The sequence below is a fragment of the Ips typographus genome, linkage group LG13 (assembly GCF_016097725.1).
Source record: "Ips typographus isolate SLU linkage group LG13, UJ_Ityp_2.0, whole genome shotgun sequence".
In the NCBI taxonomy this organism is placed as follows: domain Eukaryota; kingdom Metazoa; phylum Arthropoda; class Insecta; order Coleoptera; family Curculionidae; genus Ips; species Ips typographus.
The window spans coordinates 3,500,548-3,520,070 of record NC_138434.1 but is presented as its reverse complement, the minus strand read 5'-3'; the positions used below and the strand labels follow the sequence as shown (position 1 = coordinate 3,520,070).

Genomic DNA, 19,523 nt, shown 5'->3' with positions numbered 1-19,523 from the left:
CAATCCTCATTCCCTGAGATAAACAAGGAAATCTACGTTTCCATACACCAAATAACTTTTCAACAGGATTTCTAGTTTTAATTTGGCTTGAATTGTATCTTTCCTCTGGTAGAGTATGAGGTTGTATGTGTTGGGTTGTAATTAGCAACAGAGTAATAACTTTGAACGTTTTATTTAAGATAAGAAAATTAAATTAGACAGCCCGAACAATTTCACAACATGAACTTCAAAAACTAACTTGTACCATATTACAAAAAGGTAATTTTACCTTTTTACAAACTAGACATAATTTTAACTCGTCTTATTTAAGATTAGTTACAACAAATTCTAACACCCTCTCCTAATCTTAAATAAGAATACTTATTATCTATTACAAGTACAAACACATAAATCTAATCCAACATCGTATTACATTTAAAATTTTGAAATTTCACTTTATCTAAAGGTTTGGTTAAACTATCTGCAAGCTGCTCACTACTTGGACAATAAAACAATTTAACAATACCTTCAGATACCTTCTCATTAATAAAATGATACCGGACATCAATGTGCTTGCTGCGTTTGTTAAACTGTCCATTTTTAATTATAGTAATAGCACTTTGATTATCAACATGTAGATTTGTATTTATATTTACTCCCAAAAGCTCATCTATAACTGACTTTAGAAACAAAGCTTCTTTAATACATTCTGCAGCAGCTATATACTCTGCTTCAGACCACCACAAAATTTTATGATATACCCTGTAGTGCTTTTCCTTGAGTATATATCTCCTGCAAAATCTGAGTCACTATAAGCTAACAAATTTAAATCCTCACTATGACTTGTATATTGAATGCCCAAATTGATTGTTGAAACTAAATAACGCAAAATTCTTTTAATATTTCCTACGTCACGTTCTGAGGGTTTATCTAATTTCCTACTACAATATCCTACCGCATAAGATATGTCTGGCCTAGTTTTATTTGAAACATATAGTAATGTACCTACTAATTCTCTGTAAGGAAAAACTTTGTTCGAACAAGTATCATCAGTGCTTGGATTATAAATCATAGGAGTACTAACTGGTTTCATGTTTTCCAAACCAAAATTGCAAATCTCAATACCTAAAAAGGAAGTTGGATTTTTACAGGACACTATCTCAAAATTAGTTGTTAATTTCTGAATCAAAATATTAATCTGTTCCTCATCATTTCCTAAAATTAGACCATCATCTACGTAAATCGCTAGAAATAAGGTGGAGGATTCATTTTTGAATATACATTGTTCACTTTTAAGGTGTATCAAACCAATTGATTTTAAAACAGAAGTAAAATGTTCATTCCACCTCATTGGACTTTGTTTAAGCCCATACAATGCTTTTTTTAACAAACAGATTTTATTTTCACAATTTACTTTCGAATAACCCTCTGGAATTTCCATAAAAATTTCATCTTTTAATTCGCTATACAAAAAGGCCGTTTTGACATCGAATTTCCTAATTATTAAACTATTTTTAGCAGCTAAAGCAATCAAAATTCTTAACGGAGCTGTACTTATGACTGGACTAAACGTTTCCGTATAATCTATTCCCTGTTCTTGCTCAAAACCCCTAATTACTAGTCTAGCTTTATATTTATTATTTTCTTTAATTCGAAAAACCCATTTACTACTTAAAATCTTCTTACTTTTAGCCGCCTCTCTGTCCACATACATCCAAGTTTGATTTTTCTCTAATGACTCCTTCTCTTCATTTATTGCTTCAACCCATTTGAACTTTTCAACCCCATTTATAGCTTCGCTGTATGACAGCATTACGTACTCATTTAATCGTTGAGGCTTCTTGATGATTCTTCCACTTCTTGTTTGAACATTATTTTCGATTTCTTCTTGGACATCAGAAACTTCTTCATTAGGTACATTTTCATTGCAGATTTCATCCATGACATTTTCAGGTAAATTTATATCTGAAGCAGGTTCCAAATGTTCAATCTCTTCATTTAGGTTATCTTCCAGAAACACGGTTTTTTTAGTTGTGTTAAATTCTGGTCTAACCACTGGTTCTTTAAAGATAACATCTCTGGAAGTTACGATTTTTCTATTTTTATTGTCCCACAGGCGATAACTTCCTAAAGAGTATCCAACAAAAAATGTACTCATCACAACGGTAATCAAGCTTCTTCGTTGGTCCCAGTCTTTTCGCATAAGCTATGCATCCAAAGATTTGTAAATTTGTTAAATCAGGTTTTTTTCCATTCCACATTTCAATAGGAGTTTTATCAATAGTACTTGAAGGACTTCTATTTAACAAATAAGTTGCAGTGTATACAGCTTCACCCCAGAAAGCCTTGTCCAAGTTTGCCTCAAATATAAGAGCTCTAGCCTTTTCCATTATGGTTCGATTTAGCCTCTCAGATCGACCATTTTGCTGAGGAGAGTAGGACACTGTATAGTCTACAACTATACCTCTAGCTTTGCACCAATCCATGAAGTTTCGATTTTTATATTCTCCTCCATTATCGCACCGTATTTTTGATACTTTTAAATTTTGACAAGCTTCCACTTCGTGTATGTAGTTTTTAAGATTTTCAGCTGATTCACTCTTATGTCTCATTAGATAAACTTGAGTGTAATGAGTGAAATCATCCATTATTGTCAAGAAATACCTATTGCCATCCCAGGTTTCTGGTTCAATTGGACCACACACATCACTATGTATCAGTTCTAATGGTCTTGTGGCTCTGGTCCTAGTGCTGTTAAAGGGTTTACGAGTTTGCTTAGACTGTAAGCAAACTACACAATCCTTTATTTTTTGGTCACATTCTACAGTATTTAAAATCATGCCCTTTGAAAAATCTTGTAGTTTTTTCATACTGCTAGCACTAAGATGGCCTAATTTTTTATGCCACAAAACATTTTGATCCCTTCTTTCTGTCATTAAACATTTTTCTTCAGTTGACAACTTAATACAATAAAGTCCACTACTGTCCTTTTGACCTTGCAACACTGGTAGTTTATTTTTAGAAACGACCACTTTGTTTTTTGTAAATATTACCTCACCACCATTTTCAGTAATTTTATTGACCGATAATAAGTTTTTGCTTAACTCCGGAACATACAGCACATTTTCAAGAACACATTGATCTGTTTCAATGAATCCTTTACCCTCTGAAGTTATAGATGAATTCTTCTTGGCTACTAAAACATCTGAACAATCTGCTTGTAATGAAGTGAACAGATTTTTATTGCTTGTCATATGCGATGAAGCTCCAGAGTCAATGAAGAAAGTTGCTGTATTTGATTCTAAATCCATATCTTCACATAGAAAAGCTATTTTGCTATGAGTTTCCTGTCGATCTTGATCTTGGCTCTGTCTGTTTCGGAAGTAACAATTGCTTTCTACATGATTTGTTTTTTTACATATTCTACATGACCTTTTGTCACAATAACGAGCAATATGTCCCTCCTTGCCACATTTAAAACATTTTCCTCCAAATCTTGTTTTATTCTTATTTACTTGTTGTTGTAGCTGAGCTTTAAAAACCATACCTTCGGGTTCGCATTGTTTCTTCTGTCTTTCTTCTTCTCCAATCAGTCTGTTTGAGAGATTTTCAAGGGTTTTATCACCTTGTGAAGTGGATTCCCAAGACGTAGCAAAATTTCTAAACTGATCAGGTAATGTTGCAAGTATTTTAGATGCCAACATACTGTCTGGGATATCTTGTCCAAGTACTCTTAGCCTACATGCCAAGTTTTCAATTTTGCTAATGTGCATTAAAATGTCAGTTCCTTTGCTGTACGAAAAATAACATTTTTCGTCTTCTGTTTGTTTCTCATATATGTTTTTAAGCTTGTCGTACATTTCTTTAGAACTTTTACAATTAAAAATATGCATTAGTTGCTTCTTATCTATGGTTGTTATTATTATATTCTGAGCTCGGGCGTCTTTCCTTTCAAAATCTGCTTTTTCCTTATCATCTGCCAGATCTTCCATTTTCTTTATTCCTGACACAATTTCCCATAATCCATGTGCCTTAAACAGGATTGTGACTTGAAATTTCCAAATTTGATATGTTTCACTATTTGTTAATCTCTCAATCTGAGAAACGTCTTCCTCCGTCATTTTAGTTTTTAATTTTATGCCTTTATGACCACGACCAAACACCAGGTCCAAATTTTATTTTTACTGAAGACCTCTGTAACACTATCTTCAAAATCACTTCCGCAGCTTAACGAACTCTGGGCCCATAACCTGTTGGGTTGTAATTAGCAACAGAGTAATAACTTTGAACGTTTTATTTAAGATAAGAAAATTAAATTAGACAGCCCGAACAATTTCACAACATGAACTTCAAAAACTAACTTGTATCATATTACAAAAGGGTAATTTTACCTTTTTACAAACTAGACATAATTTTAACTCGTCTTATTTAAGATTAGTTATAACAAATTCTAACAGTATGAGGGGTGTCAACAAATATGTTCTGCAAGGATACCCTCCATCACCAACTAGAGTATATGGGGAAAATTCATTGTTTTCAAATCTGGCTCTAATGTTGGAATCATTAAAAATAGTGGTGTCATGAACTGACCCAGGCCAACGAGAAACAATATCCATTATTTTCAACTTTGCATCTCCAATCACCTGAGTATTTATACTGAAATATCCCTTTTGATTTCGATAAACCTCACTATTGTCTCCTCCAGGTGACTGATTTTTTATGAGGGTACAGTCAAGTGCTCCTTAAAAAATATTGTAGACAATTCCACTCATGTACAAAAAATGCCATATATACGTCAGCAAAACACGGTTTGCTATCGGCTAATAAGGAAGGAAGAGAGTTTGCTAGCGGATAAAAAAATCGGATAAATTTTGCTGTTGATTTCATCGTTTCCACGGATTTTTACTACACTTCTATTGTTGCAATGTCTCACCTTGAGGTTTTTGCTGGCACTGTCAATTTTGATGTTTGTTCGTTTTGTTTTGGTTATGGCTCGCTTCGGATAGAGTTCTACTGCAGAAAATCAAAAGAACCAGAAAAATTTATTTCTGCCAGTACAAAGCAGTCGTATATTATTGATTATATTCATGGAATTGTCTTATCAAATACCATTCGAGCTCAGATTTTGAACAGGATAATTTTTCCGCTTGTCTTCTCATACTTTCTTTATGGTACAAAACTCGACCTGTTTGGCAAAATCACTCGAGCTGCGCTCTCGTGATTTAGTTACAACAGGTCTCGTGCAGTTACACCAAAAAGAAAGTGTTCTAAGACAAGCACAAAAATTATCCGGCTAAATCTGAGCTCTTGTGGTATTGCCCCCGATTAAATTCTCTTTACAAACTTTTTTGAAAAACACACTTTCCTATAACCCTTGGTAATCCAGCGAGTTCAAAAAAGGGTAATGCCACTTGCTGCTTTTCAATATCAGTTTGTGGCATGTTAATAAATATAGGTCTGAGTGATGCAATATGCTTAGTAACATTACTCACAATACGGGATACACTTGGTTGAGAAACATTAAAATGATCACCTATGTTCATCTGGAAGGATCCAGTTGCATAGAACCTGAGAGCAATTAACACTTGATTGTCTTTTGATATCGGATTATTTAGTTTGGTTCTGGGATCATCCTCAATGCCTTCTAATAAATTTACAAGGTGTCTGAAGGAGTGCTTATTCATTCTAAATCTATTCTTAAATTCTTTATCATTTAATTTCGATAATAAGTTATTTCTTGGTCTTATAATTGGTCTCACTACTCTCACCATCATTTCATCTTCACTTTCTGATGAATCTAACAGATGAAAGTCTACTCTATCCATTCTGTCCATAATGACTTTAATAATCAGCAAACCGCTCTAAAAAGGCGACAAAAATTGGAAAAGGCAATATTATGAATATGAATATGTAAATATTAAACATAACCCTACTTTCTTCCCTTCCTGTTACGGATTTAACAAGCCGATTTTACATAGTTAGATTTAACTAAATGTTAGACGTCAATTCACAATGGTGAATACGAAGTTTATGTTTAACACACTGTAAAATGGTTTAACAGTCTGATAGTGGAATGGTGAATACGGCCGTTAGGCACATGAGATTGGGGTAGTTCTTTTTTGTGTGGGTAATATTTTTCTGACGTCATTTCATTTTATTTTTGTTTTATACATCTTTGTGTAACTCAATGTAATTATGAAATAAAGCATACTAATTAAACCCCACACGCCACTGGTGCGTCAACTATTTAAAATGTTAAAACAGTTTAAACTACGCCACTGACCCCTGGAACTAAGGATGTGATTGCCCTTATCATAGTCAAGTTCAAGCACCTTCAAAACGACAAAAGGTCGTCTGCAGTCTTATCATTATTATCACAAAATGTCGTTATTGTGGGGGGTTAACAACCATATGGCCGCCCACTAATTTTTTTCAATCGATTATTAATAGAATCCGTTATTTTGATAGGGAAGGCCTTCGATATCACTTACGTACGCCTCTGGTTTAACTCGCCCAGGCCGGAAAGTTTCTCAATCTCGAAAAAAACCGAGGAGGGAGGAGAATGGATACCTTATCAATATTACAGGTTTTGATAATTACCGTTAATGTAATACAATTTGAAAAATTGTATATATAATAGCGCCACCTGTCGAGACACTTACGGACTACCCGAATCCACTCACACGAAACGAGGCGAGGAGACCCGAGCACTGTGCACTTCGGAGTATTCGGATATTTCGCCACTACGCGGCGGTAATGTCGCTTTTGGTACCTTGGAGGGCAGACCATCCGCTTATAATTTTGACAGCAGTCCTGCTTTACAGGTAACAATAAGTGCAGTAAAAAATTGATTTCTTGCTTTTTTGTTGTGTAACTGTACAGGGTGCTGCATTTTCGATGGTTTTACGGGGTACAGAGAAAACGGTAATAGATAGAAAAAAGTAGCATACGTGTTCTGATCTCTTTTTCTGAGCTGAGATCACTGGCGAAAAGTGGGCGGCGCAAACTTCTTTTGTTTCAAAGATACGGGGGGTTTTCGAAAATTGTTAATTTTTGACCCTCTTCTGTATTTCAGTTGCTCTTAAAGTTATCAAAAAAGGAAGAACGGTTCCCGGTAGAAGTTTTCATGTAGAATCCAATAGAGTAGTCAGTTTTTTTCTAATCCGTTTAGTTTCTGACATATGACAGTAAGTTACATTTTTTTAAATGGAACATCCTATATATTTTTACGTCATTTAATTCTGCTGATTTTTACCTTTTCAACGGTGTATTACAACATATAAGTTTGTAGAGGTTAAACCTGTTATTTTAAAAAAAGACCTTTGCTAAGCTAAAAAAAGGCCAATATCTAAAATACCAAAAAATCGGAAATCATATAAACTAACACATCAGAAAATTAAATATTTTTAATAAATCTTATTAAAAAATCTAAATTACAAACAGTTCTACCGTCACTTTAATAAGAAAAGTGGACATTTCTATTTTCTACTATTTTTAAGGTAGAAGTTGAAAAAACTGTTTATAAACGACATATCCAAATTTTGTTTCGACTGTGGATATTTTTATACATATTATTTAGCACTTTTTTGTTAAGGAAACGCTTTTTTTCTAATTACCAAGATTGACGTTTACAAACTTATATGTTTTAATACACCGTTGAAAAAGTAAAAATCAACAGAATTAAATGACGTAAAAATATATAGGGTGTTCCATTTAAAAAAATATAACTTACTGTCACATGTCAGAAACTAAACGTAATAGAAAAAAACTGACAACGCCATTGGATTCTACGTCAAAACTTCTACCGGAAACCGTTTTTCCTTTTTTGATAACTTTAATAGCAAATGAAATACAGAGGAGGTTCCAAAATAACCAATTTTCGAAAACCCCCCGTATCTTTGAAACAAAAGAAGTTTGCGCCGCCTACTTTTCGCCAGTCATCAGCTCAGAAAAAGAGATCGGAACACGTATGCTACTTTTTTTCTATCTATTATCGTACTATTTTCTCTGTACTAAATCCGACCACTCTGTACGTTTGATAATAAGACACAAAAAAATTATTAGAGTCCACCTCTATACAATAAATCATTTAGTTAAAGACGGCCCTGGTAATTTTTAGCAGGTTAGGAATGGCAGGTGGCGCTGTCAACTGCTGGAAGGTACAGAAAACTGTAATTAATAAGCCCACAGTGAACGGCGAATTCGCCATTGTCTAGAAGATTTTGAACTTGTTTTTCTTATTGTTAGTTTTGATGGTTTTGGTGTACAAGAACAATGTTGCCAGATCTACCGTTAAAACGGTATATCTACCGTGTTCTCACTCCAAGTGGGTTTTGCCTGCGGTTTTGTGTTTGACTGTTTTTTCAAACTGGGTTTCTGACAGTTAAAACTTTGACTCCGCTTTTCTCCGACTGTACCAAATTTTTTAGTGTTTTTTTTAGGTTACTGGATAGGAAATTTAATGAGAATTTCAAAATTGTGCTTAAAACAGTCATTTTCTAACTCCAACAGGGTTTTACCAGAGATTTTGTCTTTGACTGTTCTTTGAAACTGTGTTTCTGACAGTTAAAACATTGACACCGCTTTTCTCCGACTGTACCAAATTTTTTAGTGTTTTTTAGGTTATTGGAGAGGAAATTTAATGAGAATTCTAAAATATCCTTAAAACAGTCATTTTCTAACTCCAACAGGGTTTTACCAGCGATTTTGTCTTTGACTGTTCTTTGAAACTGTGTTTCTGACAGTTCAAACATTGACACCGCTTTTCTCCGACTGTACCAAATTTTTTAGTGTTTTTTTTAGGTTACTGGATAGGAAATTTAATGAGAATTATAAAAATGTTGCTAAAACAGTAATTTTCTCACTCCAAGAGGGTTTTACCAGAGATTTTGTCTTTGACTGTTCTTTGAAACTGTGTTTCTGACAGTTCAAACTTTGACACCGCTTTTCTCCGACTGTACCAAATTTTTTAGTGTTTTTTTTAGGTTACTGGATAGGAAATTTAATGAGAATTCTAAAATATCCTTAAAACAGTCATTTTCTAACTCCAACAGGGTTTTACCAGCGATTTTGTCTTTGACTGTTCTTTCAAACTGTGTTTCTGACAGTTCAAACTTTGACACCGCTTTTCTCCGACTATACCAAATTTTTTAGTGTTTTTTTTAGGTTACTGGATAAGAAATTTAATGAGAATTTCAAAATTGTGCTTAAAACAGTCATTTTCTCACTCCAAGTGGGTTTTACCAGCGATTTTTTCCTCGACTGTTCTTTCAAACTGTGTTTCTGACAGTTCAAACTTTGACACCGCTTTTCTCCGACTGTACCAAATTTTTTAGTGTTTTTTTTAGGTTACTGGATAGGAAATTTAATGAGAATTTCAAAATTGTGCTTAAAACAGTCATTTTCTCACTCCAAGAGGGATTTACCAGCGATTTTGTCCTTGACTGTTCTTTCAAACTGTGTTTCTGGCAGTTCAAACTTTGACACCGCTTTTCTCCGACTGTACCAAATTTTTTAGTGTTTTTTTTAGGTTACTGGATAGGAAATTTAATGAGAATTATAAAAATGTTGCTAAAACAGTAATTTTCTCACTCCAAGAGGGTTTTACCAGAGATTTTGTCTTTGACTGTTCTTTGAAACTGTGTTTCTGACAGTTCAAACTTTGACACCGCTTTTCTCCGACTGTACCAAATTTTTTAGTGTTTTTTTTAGGTTACTGGATAGGAAATTTAATGAGAATTCTAAAATATCCTTAAAACAGTCATTTTCTAACTCCAACAGGGTTTTACCAGCGATTTTGTCTTTGACTGTTCTTTCAAACTGTGTTTCTGACAGTTCAAACTTTGACACCGCTTTTCTCCGACTATACCAAATTTTTTAGTGTTTTTTTTAGGTTACTGGATAAGAAATTTAATGAGAATTTCAAAATTGTGCTTAAAACAGTCATTTTCTCACTCCAAGTGGGTTTTACCAGCGATTTTTTCCTCGACTGTTCTTTCAAACTGTGTTTCTGACAGTTCAAACTTTGACACCGCTTTTCTCCGACTGTACCAAATTTTTTAGTGTTTTTTTTAGGTTACTGGATAGGAAATTTAATGAGAATTTCAAAATTGTGCTTAAAACAGTCATTTTCTCACTCCAAGAGGGATTTACCAGCGATTTTGTCCTTGACTGTTCTTTCAAACTGTGTTTCTGGCAGTTCAAACTTTCCCTGACTGTACCAAATTTTGTGCTGTTTTTTCAAGCTACAGAATAGGACATTTATTGAAGATTCTTAAATATGCTTTAAGCTTAGTTCTCATAAACGCGTTTTGCGTCTGACGTCACTTATTTCCTATTGGTCAACAGTACATTTTCGACAAAGGCGTAGAAAGGCCACTAAAAAAAAAAAAAATATATATACCAAAACTGTTTTTGTTTGGTGCAATTTTAACCTACAATTGCATATCGGAGTTGCAATTACATGTCGGACATTGCACCTCATTTTAAAGAAAATTTCCGGTAATTAAAGAAATGGCGTCCACATTCGCTATTTTGAATTTTCTGTCAAAAAACGATGTTGCACCTTATTTTAAAGGGAATTTCGCGTATATATAAAATTTGACCCACAAAATGGCGTCCACGTCTGCCATTTTGAATTTTTCGTCAATAATCGATGTTGCATCTCATTTTTGAGGGGACGTGGTACTCACCACTGGGCAATCTCGTCAGCGCGCTCATCACTGAAAATCACCGTGGAATCGGTATTTTCCTTGAAATACTTGGCCAACCGAAACATGGCAACACTGGCGCGAATCGTAGTGCCCTCGGGCGTTTCCACGGTGACGATGACGTCATCCAGCGCTGTGGCAACGTCGCTTTCACTGAAAATCACCTGGTTTTGGTTTCCAAAAAATCGGCCACCGAGCTTTTTCCAGGTCGGGGCTGCCCTCCATACTGATTGCAAACGACTGGCATCAAACACAACTTTGACGCCCTCTAGCGGCCAAACGGTACAACCGATCGACACTTTTAGCTTCGGTGACTTTTTGACGTAACTTGTCAGATAAGCGAGTTATTTACGGTTAAAGGAGTTGGTGCACTGAAAGTTTAAGGAAAGTTGGTAGTGCAAGTTTGACGCTCTCTAGCGGCCAAACGGTGCAACCAATCAACTTAGCCGTCAACATTTTTGGAAAGCTTAGAATCTCGGCTATCTTTTTTGTTCTGTGACATTTTGACGTCAGCTGTCAAATAACGGAATTATTCAATGTCAAAGCAATAGGTGCCACAATCCAAAATGTCCCTAAACTTATTTGACTGTATGGTAAATTCAAATATCAACCAATATCGATAATTTGGTCGATATCGTCCAAAAATAATAATTTGGTCGAAAAATGTGCACTTTTGAGTTGGTTGATTGGTTTGGCCGCTAGAGGGCGTCAAAGATGTGATTCCAGTCGTTTGCAATCGGTATGGAGGGCAGCCCCGACCTGGAAAAGCTCAGTTGGTGGCCGATTTTTTGGAAACCAAAAACCAGGTGATTTTTAGTGAAAGCGACGTTGCCACAGCGCTGGATGACGTCATCGTCACCCTGGAAACGCCCGATGTCACTACGATTCGCGCCAGTGTTGCCATGTTTCTGTTGGCCAAGTATATCAAGGAAAATACCGATTCCACGGTGATTTTCAGTGTTGAGGGCGCTGACGAAATTGCCCAGTGGTGAGTACCACGTGATCACTTCCCCTCAAAAATGAGCAACATAATTGATTGACGGAAAATTCAAAATGGTGGACGTGGACACCATTTTGTGGGTCAAATTTTAAATATACGCGAAATTTCCTTTAAAATAAGGTGCAACATCGTTTTTTGACAGAAAATTCAAAATGGCGGATGTGTTTGTTGAATTACCGGAAATTTTCTTTAAAATGAGGTGCAACGTCCGACATGTAATTGCACCTCCGACATGCAATGCACGATATTTTAAGTCAGTTGCCACAATTTGTTAATATTTTGTTTATTTTGTTAACTTAACTGTTACAGTTTTAAATAGGTATTCTGCTAATTCAGCATGTTATAGCAGAAGTGTATCTTTCATTCTTGTCGCCTTGGAAACAAGGATGAATGAAAATATCTTCTATTCTCAAAGTTCCATGGCAATTGCCACATAAAAACTAAAAATACATTTGAGATATTAACCTATATTTTATGTGAATATAAACATAGGGAACCTATTTCTGCTGTGACTGCCGTGTTTATTCATTTTTTTTCAGTTTTGCCATTCAGGTAGAACGTTTGCCCTATGCGTAGTCCAAAATGTCAAAACACTAGAAACGGACGCAAGAAGTTGAAAATTTTCAGCTTCTTGCGGGCTGTCATTTTCAAATTTTGCTTCTACCAATAGGAAATATACGCAAGACGCAAAACGCGGTTATGAGAACTTAAGACATTTTCTTACTCCAAGTTGGTAACGTGACTGCCTGGTTAAATTAATTATCCTCTAAAACCACGTGATATCTGTCACTAATGTCAAAATTGACCTAGAATTTGCAAGAATTACAGTTTTAGAAACTAGACGTGTTAAAAGAAGTATGGTTTATACGGCAAACTAGTTCTAACTACTCTAACTATTTTTTGATCTACTGTTCTACCGTTTTTTGACCGATTATTCTACCGCCATTCAATATTTTAACTTGGCAACCCTGGACAAGGGCCATTTCTTTTTATTTGCTTGAAGGGATGTTTGATCTGGTTTTTGCTTCTGTTTTTAAAAACATGAAAGAATTAATGAATATTCGTTTAGCTGTTTAGCATTCGAATTTCTGTTGCGTTGCGATACTTCTCTAAATACCTGTGGCGACCTCTATATCCATAATAAAGTTTTGGCATTCTGTCAGTTATCAAAACCCAACAGTGAGACATCAGATATCAGTTTCATACCATATACCTTAATTGTCATCTGTCAAAAGTCAATACATTTTTACCTAACCTCAAATGTTCAAAATCAAACAAAACACAACAATGCTGGTTATGTATATACAGTGCGTTTGTAAAGTCGCGCAGTATAACCTAACCTAACTTAATCTAAATATTAATTAAGTTATTGTAACTTATTTTTGGGTCACCCTGTATACATTAATTTATCATCAAAACAATCGTAATAATGAAAAAAAAGTAGCAGGAAGGAGCATAAGCAACCAAAGTGGGAGACAAAAATCGTTCAGTATGGCGGCCGTAAACTGTCAGAAAATTAGTGTTCAAAATTAGTACTCAAGTTAAAATATTTAATGACGGTAGAATAATCGGTCAAAAAACGGTAGAACAGTACATCAAAAAATAATGCTAGTTTACCTTATAAACCATACTTCAAAAATACAGACTTTTATTCTTTTAACACGTTTCAACATGTCTAGTTTCTAATGTTGTTGTAATTCTTGCAGATTCTAGGTCAATTTTGACATTAGTGACATATCACATGGTTGTTAGAGCGTAATTAATTTAACCAGACAGCCACGTGACCAACTTGGAGTAAGAAAATGTCTTAAGAATCTTCAATAAATGACCTATTCTGTAGCTTGAAAAAACAGTACAAAATTTCGTACAGTCTAAGTTTCAACTGCTAGAAACACACTTTGAAAGAACAAAATTGGTAGCCAAATGCACTTGAAGTGAGAAAATGACTGTTTTAGCAACATTTTTGGAATCTTCATTAAGTTTCCTATCCAATAACCTGAAAAAACGCTACAAAATTTGGTACAGTCAGCGAGAAAAGGAGTGTCAAAGTTTGAACTGCCAGAAACACAGTTTGAAAGAACAGTCAAGGACAAAATCGCTGGTAAAAAACTCTTGGAGTGAGAAAATTACTATTTTAAGCTCAATTTTGGAATCCTTATTAAGTTTCCTATTCAATAACCTAAAAAACACTACAAAATTTGGTACAGTCAGTGAAAAAAGCGGTGTCAAAGTTTGAACTGCTAGAAACACAGTTTGAAAGAACAGTCAACGACAAAATCGCTGGTAAAACCTACTTGGAGTGAGAAAAGGACAGTTTTAAGCACATTTTTGGAATTTTCATTAAGTTTCCTATTCAGTATCCTAAAAAAAACACTTAAAAATTTGGTACAGTCAGGGAGAAAAGCGGTGTTAAAGTTTTAACTGCTATAAACACAGTTTGAAAGAACAGTCAACGACAAAATCGCTGGTAAAACATACTTTGAGTGAGAAAAGGACAGTTTTAAGCACATTTTTGGAATCCTCATTAAGTTTCCCATTCAATAACCTAAAAAAACACTACAAAATTTGGTACAGTCGGAGAAAATCGGTGTCAAAGTTTGAACTGACAGAAACACAGTTTGGAAAAACAGTCAAGGACAAAATCGCCGTCAAAACCCACTTGGAGTGAGAAAATGACTGTTTTAGCAACATTTTTGAAATCCTCATTAAGTTTCCTATTCAGTAACCTAAAAAAACACTTAAAAATTTGGTACAGTCAAGGAGAAAAGCGGTGTCAAAGTTTTAACTGCTATAAACACAGTTTGAAAGAACAGTCAACGACAAAATCGCTGGTAAAACCTACTTGGAGTGAGAAAAGGACAGTTTTAAGCACATTTTTGGAATTCTCATTAAGGTTCCTATTCAATAACCTAAAAAACACTTAAAAATTTGGTACAGTCAGGGAGAAAAGCGGTGTCAAAATTTGAACTGCCAGAAACACAGTTTAAAAAACAGTCAAGGACAAAATCGCTGGTAAAAGACTCTTGGAGTGAGAAAATTACTATTTTAAGCTCAATTTTGGAATCCTTATTAAGTTTCCTATTCAATAACCTAAAAAAAAACACTACAAAATTTGGTACAGTCAGTGAAAGAAGCGGTGTCAAAGTTTGAACTGCTAGAAACACAGTTTGGAAGAACAGTCAAGAACAAAATCAGTGGTAAAACCCTCTTGGAGTGAGAAAATTACTGTTTTAGCAACATTTTTGGAATCCTCATTAAGTTTCCTATTCAGTATCCTAAAAAAAACACTAAAAAGTTTGATACAGTCGGAGAAAATCGCTGGCAAACCCACTTGGAGTGAGAAAATGACTGTTTTAGCCACATTTTTGGAATCCTCATTAAGTTTCCTATTCAATAACCTAAAAAAAACACTAAAAAATTTGGTACAGTCGGAGAAAAGCGGTGTCAAAGTTTGAACTGCTAGAAACACAGTTTGAACAAAATTGTTGGCCAAATGCACTTGAAGTGAGAAAATGACTGTTTTAAGCACAATTTTGAGATTCTCATTAAGTTTCCTATCCAATAACTTGAAAAAACACTACGAAATTTGGTACAGTCAGGGAGAAAAGCGGTGTCAAAGTTTTAACTGCTATAAACACAGTTTGAAAGAACAGTCAACGACAAAATCGCTGGTAAAACCTACTTGGAGTGAGAAAAGGACAGTTTTAAGCGCATTTTTGGAATTCTCATTAAGTTTCCTATTCAATAACCTAAAAAACACTACAAAATTTGGTACAGTCGGAGAAAATCGCTGGCAAACCCACTTGGAGTGAGAAAATGACTGTTTTAGCCACATTATTGGAATCCTAAAACCTAAAAAACACTTAAAAATTTGGTACAGTCAGGGAGAAAAGCGGTGTTAAAGTTTTAACTGCTATAAACACAGTTTGAAAGAACAGTCAACGACAAAATCGCTGGTAAAACCTACTTGGAGTAAGAAAAGGACAGTTTTAAGCACATTTTTGGAATCCTCATTAAGTTTCCCATTCAATAACCTAAAAAAACACTACAAAATTTGGTACAGTCGGAGAAAATCGGTGTCAAAGTTTGAACTGACAGAAACACAGTTTGGAAAAACAGTCAAGGACAAAATCGCCGTCAAAACCCACTTGGAGTGAGAAAATGACTGTTTTAGCAACATTTTTGGAATTTTCATTAAGTTTCCTATCCAATAACGTGAATAAATACTAAAAAATTTGGTATAGTCAGAAAGAAAAGCGGTGTCAAAATTTGAACTGCCAGAAACACAGTTTAAAAAACAGTCAAGGACAAAATCGCTGGTAAAAGACTCTTGGAGTGAGAAAATTACTATTTTAAGCTCAATTTTGGAATCCTTATTAAGTTTCCTATTCAATAACCTAAAAAAAACACTACAAAATTTGGTACAGTCAGTGAAAGAAGCGGTGTCAAAGTTTGAACTGCTAGAAACACAGTTTGGAAGAACAGTCAAGGACAAAATCGCCGTCAAAACCCACTTGGAGTGAGAAAATGACTGTTTTAGCAACATTTTTGGAATCCTCTTTAAGTTTCCTATTCAATAACCTAAAAAAACACTTGCAAATTTGGTACAGTCAGGGAGAAAAGCGGTGTCAAAGTTTGAACTGGCAAAAACACAGTTTGGAAGAACAGTCAAGGACAAAATCGCGGTCAAAACCCACTTGGAGTGAGAAATTGACTGTTTTAGCAACATTTTTGGAATCCTCATTAAGTTTCCCATTCAATAACGTAAAAAACACTACAAAATTTGGTACAGTCAGGGAGAAAAGCGGTGTCAAAGTTTAAACTGGCAGAAACACAGTTTGGAAGAACAGTAAAGGACAAAATCGCGGTCAAAACCTACTTGGAGTGAGAAAATGACTGTTTTAGCAACATTTTAAGTTTTAGCAACATTTTTGGAATTCTCATTAAGTTTCCTATTCAGTAACCTAAAAAACACTTGAATATTTGGTACAGTCAGGGAGAAAAGCGGTGTCAATGTTTTAACTGTCAGAAACACAGTTTGAAAGAACAGTCAAGGACAAAATCGCTGGCAAAGCGCTCTTGGAGTAAAAATGACTGTTTTAATCACAATTTTGAAATTCTCATTAAAATTCCTGTTCAGTAACCTAAAAAAACACTAAAAAGGTTGGTACAGTCGGAGAAAAGCGGTGTCAGAGTTTGAACTGCCAGAAATAGAGTTTGAAAGAACAGTCAAAGACAAAATCGCTGGCAAACCCACTTGGAGTGAGAAAATTACTGATTTAGCAACATTTTTGGAATCTTCATTAAATTTCCTATTCAATAACCTAAAAAAACACTACAAAATTTGGTACAGTCAGTGAAAGAAGCGGTGTCAAAGTTTGAACTGGCAGAAACACACTTTGAAAGAACAGTCAAGGACAAAATCGCTGGTAAAACCTACTTGTAGTGAGAAAATGACAGTTTAAAGCACATTTTTGGAATCCTTATTAAATTTTCTTATCCAATAATCTGAAAGAACACTACAAAACCACTTACCACTTGAAGCGAGGAAACGGTAGACATACCGCTTTAACGGTAGACCTGGCAACCTTGCCCTTGTATACTAACAGTAACAATACGAATAATAAGTTCAAAATCTCCTAGACACACACTCTATAGACCTTTCTTGATAACGTTCTTCCCTCATTTCAAGAATACACACCCTGGGGTGTCACTAGTTAGGGCCGAAAATACCTTTAAGTTGTCTTATATAGGAATGGGTGACAGCCACCGAAATCATGATCACCCTAGACCGACTCAACACCTTTGGAGATGAGGTTTTCGGCGATCCCCAAGTGTTGCGTTCCTATTTCTATGCCATCGCCGATATAGCCGTGGGGGCGCGGTGTAAATGCAACGGCCACGCCTCCGAATGCGTCACCAGTTACGGCCAATCCGGACAAAGGACGAGGGTGTGTCGATGCGAGCACAACACGGCAGGACCGGACTGCGGCGAATGTTTGCCTTTTTACAACGACGCACCCTGGGCCCGGGCCACCACCATAAACGCCAACGAATGCAAACGTAAGTCTCTGTTTGTTTGTTTCTCTCACTAGATTTATGGAGGTACCATCTTTTGAACGGGTAAACATTTGCTTTGATACCGGGTGTGTAGTTAGAATTGGGACGGTACCCCCCACAGTACCACTAGTTATACCAAGACACCTTCCGCGGCGGCGGCCGCGGTACCCGTTGATGATGGTGAGTCAGTTTTATCTGCGGGTCGGTCGCGTTTTGTTGGTACGTTTTCTTAATTTAACTCGCAGTACTTGTAGTACGATAATGTGATGGTATCATTGTGTTATATTACTGTAAGTCAGATTCTCGTAGAAGGCAGAGTTGGGTGAACATTTTGACATTTTAAACCTCTAGAAGATGTGCTGCTTGACATTGTAAACGTCAGTGTCATTTTAAGTTTGAATATTTCAGTTCTCCTGATGAGCAAGACAAATGACATTTTCCATAACATCTTGTTAAATGTCACTCAAAATGGCAACATTGCAGCCAAACTGAATTTTTGTTAAGAAGGGTAATTTATCAGGACCGTACCGGTCCATTTAATCTCTCCGTTGGATACCAATCTGAATAAGAGATTATGACGGTCGTGTAAAACGGTACTGATGAAGAAATGCTTTGAGTACGATTTTAACATGGCGTTTACGCGGAACCTTTTGATGTTGATACTATTTCACATTAACGGTACTCAAGGTACCGACTGGGACGGAATTACGCCGTGGTTCACCGGTTCACGTAAGTATTCGTCTAAATCAAGTCAATTCTGACACTCGGGGTACCGTTATTTAGGGGCCTAATTGGCTCTGTAGTACCATTTTTTTTTGAAAAACCGGCCAAGTCCAAATATCGGCATCATTAGCGGCGCTCCAGGTCCACAAGCAAAATAAAACAAAGCGGCCGATCGAGGTTAACAAGCTCGATTCCCATCGACCGTTTTAAAAAGCTTTTTACGATAAATTCGATCGATACAGAGGCAGAAGAAATCGAGAAACGACGTGCCTTACACGTCAATTTGTCGATAAAGGCCTCATTTGAATAATAATGCACGCGGCCGAAGAATGGGTAGTGGTAGAATACTAATATTGGTACAACTATGGGAAAGTGAGTGGGCTGCAAATGAGCGTGTGTTCTTCAGTGATTGCTTCTTTAATTGGCCAGGGTCATAAATTTTCTAGTCTAATAGCAACAGGAGTTAATCATTTAAACGTTTTTTGGTTACCTATAGGAAAAGAAAACCATTAAACCTCTATGAGTTAGAGAAAGACAACAACTAAACTATGGTCCATTTATTTTCCCGTGGCGGTTACGTCATCATTTGCCTATCTTATCTATTACATGCGTTCTGAGCGCGATAGAATTTTGACGTCATCTAGTCACGTCGACAATGAATCAGGACGACAAAGCTCGGAAAATCGGCCGCCATTGTTGACAAAAAGTAAACAAAGAGACATTTTTTATTTTTGATGTAAATTGTACAATATTTAAAGAAGTATTTTGATTTAGCTTGTTTTTAACTGCGATACTACGTGTGAGACTAGATAATGTGTGTGTGTTTCGGTAGTCAGTTTTGAAAATGCCACTTTACAACTATCAAGGGGCCCAGTGAAACATTTTGAAGGAACTAGAGTTTGTGGAACAGAAAATGATGCCTTTTCTAATAGAAAACACTGTCACAATGAAACAGCCCATATACAGGGTGGTCCAGTTTTAAATGTCAATAATTCACCATTCCATAGCCAATTAAAAAATAAGTTGACATTCATTATGTCATTTTCCTGAAA

General features: G+C 35.6%; 1 protein-coding gene across 4 annotated transcripts in view; it reads left to right on the top strand.

The window, feature by feature from the left end:
- The window catches only part of LOC145737340 (laminin subunit gamma-1-like), an 85,965-nt gene that overhangs the window by 8,914 nt on the left and 57,528 nt on the right, over positions 1-19,523 (top strand). For 3 of the 4 annotated variants that reach the window (XM_081991982.1, XM_081991981.1, XM_081991980.1), the window contains exons 4-6: positions 6,448-6,565; positions 6,620-6,803; positions 17,442-17,751. In XM_081991982.1, coding sequence (XP_081848108.1) covers positions 6,448-6,565; positions 6,620-6,803; positions 17,442-17,751 — 612 coding nt within the window. Of the gene's footprint in view, positions 1-6,447; positions 6,566-6,619; positions 6,804-17,441; positions 17,752-17,926; positions 18,478-19,523 lie in introns of those variants that run through there. The other variant, XM_081991983.1, reaches the window with a different exon arrangement.